The sequence below is a fragment of the Triticum aestivum genome, chromosome 7A (genome assembly GCF_018294505.1).
Source record: "Triticum aestivum cultivar Chinese Spring chromosome 7A, IWGSC CS RefSeq v2.1, whole genome shotgun sequence".
In the NCBI taxonomy this organism is placed as follows: domain Eukaryota; kingdom Viridiplantae; phylum Streptophyta; class Magnoliopsida; order Poales; family Poaceae; genus Triticum; species Triticum aestivum.
In genome coordinates, this window is record NC_057812.1 from 214,617,564 (window position 1) to 214,626,205 (window position 8,642).

The following is an 8,642-nucleotide window of genomic DNA, read 5'->3' on the forward strand; positions in this document are numbered from 1 at the left end:
CGCCCAAGTTTGGAATGAAATCATCGCTTGGCTTGGCATTCACGGCCAATCTACGGTGGCTTGGCGGCACGAGGTCTCTATTCATGATTGGTGGCTCAAAACGATCCTCTATGGAGGCCACATCAAGAAGGCGATTTATCTTGGTTATTATGCTTGTCTCGTTGAAAATTTGAAAGGAGCGAAACGGGAGAGTGTTCCGCAACACAGCGACCCCGACCACCGTCGTCGTTGCGAAGATCAAAGAGGAGGCCCATCTTTGAATGCTGGCTGGAGCCAGTCATCTGAGTACTCTTATGTCGCGAGAGTAGTCTTTTTCTTTTGTTTTTGCCGTTTTGCGGCTTATGTCTAAACCTTCTTCATAATTAATGAAATGGAAGTCTCTTGCCTTGTTTATATATATATAAAAAAAAGACAACGCTCCTGGCGCCAGGTCGCCGGTTGCCAGCGAGAAGGACGACACGGCAGATTTCTTTTGCAGTTTGGCAGCTTCTACCGGTGGTGTTCCACCATGCAGATCACCACGGAGCGTATCTGTCTTTATTGTCTGGCTATTCCGTGTGTTTCGAGGGTAGTTAATTAAGCTGGATGTAAGTATGTAATGGTCATATCAGAGAGGCACACGCACTTCAACCACATCTATAATTTCAATATCTTTTTGCCCTTTTGAATTGGCTAAAGCGGCCCTCTCTGAAATGAATTCTAGAAAAGGAAGTACTGACCGATCCAAATAACAACAATAGCCAGTTTAATTTTTTTAGCAGTACAATACATTGTCACCAAAATGACAAGTGGTTTTGGACAGGACAAGGATGTTGCTACAGTGATGCATGCCAGGATCCGTTGGATCAGTGTAAAATAATGTTAGGTATAAACCCGAAATAATTTCATCACAGCTTTCATAGCTCAGTTGGTTAGAGCACCCGTTTAGTAATCGGGAGGTCTTGAGTTCAACTCTCAATGAAAGCAGTATTTTTTTAAAAAAAGGGAGGTCTTGAGTTCAACTCTCAATGAAAGCAGTATTCTTTTAAAAAAAGGGAGGTCTTGAGTTCAACTCTCAATGAAAGCAGTATTCTTTTTAAAAAATCCATGGTTCCCTCTCGTTTGCTTTTCTTCTACTCCCTCCGTTTCAAAATAGATGACCCAACTTTGTACTAAAGTTAGTATAAAGTTGGGTCATTTATTTTGGAACGGAGGGAGTATATAAAATCATAAGTTTTTCCTTTTGCGTTTTCTACTTGCATAACTTTCTTTTATATGCTTTTCTTTAGACGTCTATTTGCTGGTTATCATGTTTGGTAAGAAGGGGAGCCGTGTGGTGCTCTCTCTACTCTTGCCGATGTCAAAATGAGGCAAAGTTCTGATGTACTCCCTCCATTTCATATTAGTCGTCACTGAAGCGAATGTATCAATATCCGTTTTAGCGGCAACTAATATGGAACAGATGGAGTAAAAGTTATTCATATGTGCATGTACCTCTCTGCTTCCGACGTACTCCTATTTGTTTGCACCCTGTCTGTCTCTAGTTCAAACATGATTAGGATTTTTATCAGTTATCAACTGGGAAATAGCCATCGATCGTTGCAAGTTCAACTAGGATGAGATGTCTCACAGTGCCCTATGTTTTCCACTTCAAATCTGGCCATTCTTCTTCTTTGCTTGCTTGCTTGCCAGTGTTACCACAAACTGTGCAGCAGCAGATCATCAATTCCTAACAGCCATTACAAGTTTCTAGCATGCCACCTAGCTTATGGTCTAAACTTCTAGTTACACAGAGAGTTACCAGAAACAACTTTGCTGCTATTGCTCTTGCTCTTCCTCACCCTCACCATCTCCCTCACCCTGTTCCTCTTCCTCGCCCTCTACTGCCGCCCACCAAGCAAGAAGGCCAAGACCATCTCCTTTAATACTCCCCTGTAAAAGGGTTAATTTACTCCAATTAATCAGCTGTGCAGCCATCGGTAGATGCATTCAAGTTTGCTGTGCTGCCAGTGCAGTGCACGCTGTATCTCTATATGATAATACACACACAAGGAAGAAGACATACATTGATCTGCATTGGAGCAAATGGCTTGTCATCCTCCTTTTGCTCAACTGGTATAGGTGGGTATTTTATGCTAGATGCCAAGAATCGTATCTGCATAGAGATTGCGATGGTCGTAAGCCTTTTTGTGGCTAGGGACTATATGAAATAGTAATTGCTTGGGATTAACCTCATCATCAATGTCAAGATGAAGTTCATCACCATCTTCAGTCTTCAACGCCCACCTACCATCTTCCCCCCTGGATACATATGAACAAAGAAATGAGACACAATATAACCTGGAGATAAAATGGTAAATAAACTACACCTCAATTTGCAAATAATACTAGAGGCCTGTGTACTGCAAAATAAAATCCAAACAGATCAATGTGTTACCTCACTGTGCCAAACTGCATCAAGTGTCCCGGGATGCATATATCGGTGAAAAAATCAAGTGAAACTGAACAAGGAAAACAGTATAGCAGTTAAAGCCCACCATTTTGCGGGTACAGCTTCACAAATGTCACAGAATTACATAGTAATAACATTTTTAATAGTTCCCAGAACAGGATGGGAGCATGGATTATTTAAATCTTGTGGGCATACAAAGTACCAATACTCCAACATAGTTGAAAAGAGGAAGAAACATGTCAGCAGGAGTCAATTAAATGTACATGCTTACAAGAAAATGAAATCCGGGAGTCTACAATGAAATACTAAGCTTGGTTTATTTCTCTAAGAGAATTGCGAAAAGTTCCCCTGCAGAATGTTGTATACTTTGAGCGTTTTCTATGAATTTCCCAATTTTATTGACGTAAAGAAATTCGAAATTCTGTAGATAAAGGAGAGAGGAGAGAAAAGATAAAGTTGTCAGGCAACCATGGAGACCTGGTAAAGGGGGATCGATCTGATCCCCACTCCAGGCTCGGTGCGAGCCGTGCGGCGGCCGCTGTGCAGCGGTGGCATACTCCATCTAAGTCAGACACCTTCTCTCCTAGAGGAAAACAGAATTGGAGCATCAAGTTCCTTCCGGTTCAACTCAGTGTGCAGCAACAAGTTGGTGTCCTATCTGGTGCTCGCATGCTTGGCCTGTACGCGTGTTGGCTTTGAGCAGCGACCTCCCGCTCCTCGATTCCTCTCGGTGTGCCCCGGTCCGTGGAGCAGCATTGTATCTCCGAGGGCTCGCTAACAACTCCGCGGTACATCGGCGTAAAGGTTTTCTGGGACAGTGTCAACCCGACATGCCTTGCCTCATCGACACAACAACTTCGAGTGCTGTCGACGGAAGTGATTGTTCTTGTTTATTCTACTTGCTATCTAAATGATTTAACTAGTTTGTTGAGTTTGACCTGCAACTAGAATTTATTTGAGAGCAAATGAATAGCTGCAACTGATAGTACTATATAGAACAGAACTTCAGAACCTGGTGTGTGCCTCTGTTATTCTTGCTTAATATCTGCACTTGACTTGCTTAGTAGTGTTCATCTTATCACTGCTATTTATCCTTTGTAAGGAATAACAATCTACTTGTTGGTGGAAATTTTAAAGGCACTAGAACTGAATTTATCTCTAATTAGTGACATCCGCAAGATGACAGTGAGCACAGGTTTGGTTAATCAAGTAATTCATGTATATAATTTTGGTAGTTGCTCTGAATTTTAACAGTAGCACCCGTATGTAATTCATATATATGTTGTTATTACACTCATACTATGTTAGAACTAGGATTTAATATTCTGAATAATTTGCTGAAACTGCACATATTTCAACAAAAAAATAGGCATGAATTGAGAAAGGGGTTACAGCAGGTTGTAAACCAATTAGCAAACAAAAGGCCAATGAGAAAATAACTAAGTCACCTTGCAATCCCTTCTCATCATATCCGCTGATCTTCCCAACAAGAACCTCCCCAATAAAGGGCCTAAACATCAATAACCTAAAGGAAACCTGTCCAGGATGGGGAAAATGAAGGGAACATAAACATGAACTGCAAAATGTGTAAAGCCTCGAATTACGAGGTCACAAAATTTGTACTAACAGCAATGCCGGAAGAGAGTGCATCCATGGTGGAAGTTTGGCATGCTATCTATAATGAGTCATTCACAAAGAGTAGCACACTACCTAGGAAAAGACAAGACTACGCACTTGAGGCAGAGAAATAATCAGCATTAACTTACAGCAAGGCAAACTGGAATAGTCAGTTAAATAAGTACAGATTGGGGGAACTACTCCTGTTCAAAACTGTAGTTTTTTTAAACTGCTATTAAACAGTTTAATGTCAAGAGACAAACTATCTTAGTGATCAACATGTCGTATTAATCCCAAAAGTTCCAGTTCTATGTAAGCACAACAATCAAATGCTAAGCACTACTAAGAAAGGCTCTGGGGTAACTACATGAACACCAGTGATAAACTGCACAGGAAAGAACTAAAAACATACTGGAATTTTAGGTATTCAACTCAATTGCACAAACAATGTAGTCACCCTTAAGCCTTGACCTTGTACAAAGTTTACAGAGCATACACTAAACAACATACAACATCTCACATCCCTTAACAGATAATGAATGGCAAAATGATAGCACAAATTACTTTATACGTCGAGCAGCCCTCTCCAGGAAAGATGAATCCACCTTCAACGGCAAGGATGTCATAGACGGACACGCAGAGACCGAGATTTGCAACCACCTGCAGTACAAGTCCAAACACAGATTGCGAAATACAATTAAGAACAATCGAGTGGAACAGAATTCCAGTAGTGTAAACAAAATCTTGCCATGCACTGGTGATAATGTGACCAAGTTCACACTACCTTATCCAGGAAGAGCCTCTCAAGCTCGGCCTTGATGGCGTCAACGAGAGGGCGATTCAGCAAGTGCGGAGGCATGGGCAGGTTGTGCTCGATCTGGCTCAGAACAAACATCCTTCACGTCCAGTACCGGAGCCAGGAAAATATTAAAGCCTGGATAAGCTGCAAGAAAAAATGTCTAACCATGATCTACCTAACAAGCCACCAATGCATAATTTAAAATTGAGAGCCGCAACCGTTGCATATTTGAAACAGATATAAGCTACAACGTTGAGAGCCACATATCCACAATACTTACAAAGTAAAACAGGGGAATACCCAAGTAAATGTTCATAAAAGATAAACCGAATTGAGTGAACCGATGAGTACATCAAATAATTGCCTACTTTGACTGAATTTTCAACACCAGAACTGATATAAACAAACTAATGGGATAAATGATGATTGTTCAAAGTAGACATATTTCCCTAAGTTGGTATGCGCGTTCTTTACTCAAAATGTTTGTCCACTCTTTAATGATTGAAGTTCTTTTCAATGAAATTCAATCACTTAAACTCTTAGTTTATTTATAATTAATCTGGTTAGAACTTAGAAGGAAACAATTTGAGGAAGGTGCAGGTGGTACTTCATACTCAAGTACCCTACACCCTATACACAACTATACCTAGTCCTCTACCATATACACTCTAGTCTGTACTCTTTACCGACTCTACTGGGAGACAATCCTGGATAGGCCGAAGTTTATAAACCAGTCATTTTCCTAGGCCATGTACAATGGTTGATAAGATAGTCTTATCTTAAGTTTTGCATGTAATTTAGAGATGACAAAAAAATATGTCTACAATGGGTCATCTCTTAGCCTTATCTTCAATAACTAGACATTCCTAAAAATGTGGTGACACATATTGTGCTAAGAGATCACCTTTCGTCTTCTCTTAAATAAGAGAAGACAAGCCTTTTCTTAAGAGTTCTCTCTCCTCCACCTCATCATTTATCCTATCTGGCACTCCCAAGATAGTACCATTGTACATGCCCCTAGTCGGTTACCAGTATGGACTGAAAGTTTCCAGTGCAGTTCATCTTACCAGAGTCGTCGACGCTTCCACTTGCTCCACCGCGTGTCCCCCACGTGTCACGCCATTCCTCGCGCCGTAGGAACGGCAACTGCCCCCCCCCCCCCCCCCCTCTCCTGCTTATGTCAGTGGCTGAAGTCCAACAAAAGAATGGGGACACGCCACTTGGAGGCAGCAAGAAAGTAAGAGCATCTCCAGCAGGAGGCCTTAAAGGCCTAGTAGTGCTACCCTACTTTTTGAGCCCCAAAAAAGCCCCCAACTCCAGCAATTGCCATATTTCTCAGCCTCTACTTCTTTTTTATCTCTATATAATCAGAAATCCCATCCTATATGCAGAAAAATTGCATCGCCTATGCACATCATCAATTTGAACATACATGCCCTCACAAATTCCATAATGTATGCATAAAAATTCCATCACATATTCACCAATAGATGTATAATCAAATTCACATGCGCAAAAATTCAACCATATATGCATATACATTATACAGTATACACAGGAAAATTGCATCATATAGAGTCAATCCACCATGAACTTGAAAAAGAAAAGGGAGAAACCTTACCTCGGGAGGGTTCTGCAACTGTCTGGGGAGGCGACAGGGCAGAGATGGCGGACGGGGGTGGCGGACGGGGGAGGCGTGGCGGGGAGAGATGGGGTTCGGGAGGCGGGCTGCGAACCGCGGAGTGACGGCTGGTGGGGGTGGTGCGGCGGCGGGCGGCTGTGCGAGGCGGTAGGGATAGGCGCGCCGACAGAGGGAGAGATGGGGACGGGGAGGAGGGAGGAGGGCGTCGGCGAGCTCCGGCGGAGGGGGACGGTGGCGCGGTCGCCGCCGCCTGGGGGAAGAGTGCGGAGTGGGAGCGCGGGAGCTCGGGTGGACGAGCGCGGGCGCTGAAAAAAAAAACGGCTGCGATATTGGCTTTGCAGCGAGGGGGTGACAACAGATTTGACAAGGCGCAGGAGGCTAGGCATCTGACAGAATCTGAGCTATGGTTAAGGCGCACGCTGAAACACTTTCTGGTGGGACTGGCCTCCCTTGAGCGTACCATTGACAGGCAAAGATCCAGATTTCGGTGGCTGAAAGAGGGCGATGCCAACTCCAAATTCTTCCAGGCTGTAGCGAACGGAAGGCGTGCTAAAAACTTCATTACTCATATTAGGCACGGAGATGAGATCCTCACAAATCATGACAAGATGGAAGAGGTGTTTTCTGAAACCTACCAATCACTCATTGGGACTGCCCACGCCCGAAATCACACTATTGATCTTCAGTTCTTGGGCGTGGAGTCGGTGGACCTTAGTGATTTGGAGGAGATCTTTACCGAGGAGGAGGTGTGGGCCATCATCAAGGAGCTACTTGCGGATCGTGCTTCGGGCCCGGATGGCTTTATAAGAGCATTCTATCACAAGGCCTGGAACATCATAAAAAAGGATATAATGGCCGCCCTTCTCAAAATCTTCGTTGGGGACGGCCGAGGTTTTGCCAAGCTGAATCGGGCGTTGATTGTGCTCATCCCCAAGAGGGTGGACGCGGACACGGTGGCTGACTTTCGCCCCATTAGCATACCCCATAGCATTTCCAAGCTATTCGCCAAGTTGCTTGCCACCAGATTACGACCGCGGATGCAAGATATCGTCACCTTCAATCAGTCTGCTTTCATCAAGGGACGAAGCTTGCACGACAACTTTCTACTTGTGCGGCAGGTGGCTAGGAAGATCTCGGCGAGAAAAAGCAAAGGCGTGTTCCTCAAGCTTGATATCTCCAGGGCCTTTGACTCTCTCTCATGGCCCTTTCTCTTCGAAGTCCTCAAGGCCAAAGGATTCGGTGATCGTTGGATCTCCTGGATTATCATTCTACTGCAATCAGCTTCCACCAGAATTATGATCAATGGTGACCAAGGTAGGCGCATCAACCATGCCCAAGGTCTGCGACAAGGAGACCCTGTCTCGCCTCTCCTGTTTGTGATTGCTATGGATATCCTCACAGCCATCTTCGCCAGAGCCCTTGAGGAGAGAATCATTACAAGCTACAGGGGCATCTCGGCACATCAGCGTCTTTCCATATACGCAGATGATGTAGCCCTCTTCATACACCCCCTCAGGCAAGATCTCGAGTTCATCAGATGTGGGCTACAGATTTTTGGCGAGGCTTCGGGCCTCAAGGTCAACTACAGAAAATCTACTGCCACGCTCATTCATGGCGATCAGGAGGACAAGGAGAGAATCCTGGCAACCCTCCAGTGCCGGCTGACCAACTTCCCGTGCCGATACCTCGGGCCCCAGCTCGCGATCAAGCAGCTCACCAAGGCTGATTGGCAACCCTTGCTCGATCTCGTGAGAAAATTCCTCCCTGCATGGCAGCGTGGCCTAATGCAGCGTTCTAGCGCCTGATTCTTGTGAACTCTGTCATAGCGGCGAGGCCGATTCACCAGCTGCTCATCCTCGAAGCCCCGGCTTGGGTGCTGGAAGACATTAATAGTTGGATGCGGGCCTTCTTTTGGGCTGGCAAAGATAAAGTCAATGGTGGCCAATGCTTGGTGGCATGAAACTCTATATGCCGTCCCTTGAAGTTTGGTGGGCTGGGAGTCAAGGATTTGCACCGGCAAGGGCTTTCCCTTAGGGTTCAGTGGGAGTGGCTCCGACGCACAGATCCGAATAGGCCATGGCAAGGGCTCTCTCTTTTTGTGGATGATGATGCCAGAGCAATTTTCGACAGCCTGGTGCATATCTCTGTTGGGA

At 44.6% G+C, this 8,642-nt stretch overlaps 1 protein-coding gene and 1 non-coding gene across 4 annotated transcripts; one reads left to right on the top strand and one right to left on the bottom strand.

Moving 5' to 3' along the window:
* The first annotated feature begins 892 nt into the window (after positions 1-892).
* TRNAT-AGU (transfer RNA threonine (anticodon AGU)) lies at positions 893-966 on the top strand. Its single transcript has one exon. It is a non-coding gene; the product is annotated as a tRNA-Thr (tRNA).
* A 584-nt stretch (positions 967-1,550) lies between these two features.
* On the bottom strand, positions 1,551-6,849 carry LOC123151040 (DNA-directed RNA polymerase III subunit RPC8). Of its 3 annotated transcripts, XM_044570824.1 has the most exons (9): positions 6,469-6,849; positions 5,915-6,228; positions 4,833-4,991; positions 4,613-4,708; positions 3,880-3,967; positions 2,417-2,480; positions 2,211-2,280; positions 2,045-2,134; positions 1,551-1,911 (listed from the first exon to the last, which is right to left on the bottom strand). In XM_044570824.1, the coding sequence occupies exons 3-9, from the start codon at positions 4,941-4,943 to the stop codon at positions 1,798-1,800; spliced, it is 633 nt and encodes a 210-aa protein (XP_044426759.1). In that variant the 5' UTR covers positions 4,944-4,991; positions 5,915-6,228; positions 6,469-6,849; the 3' UTR covers positions 1,551-1,797. The 3 variants fall into 3 exon arrangements, with proteins under 3 accessions (XP_044426759.1, XP_044426757.1, XP_044426758.1); XM_044570822.1 differs by lacking the exon at positions 5,915-6,228; XM_044570823.1 differs by lacking the exon at positions 6,469-6,849 and having other exon boundaries at positions 5,915-6,457.
* Positions 6,850-8,642: the final 1,793 nt, after the last annotated feature.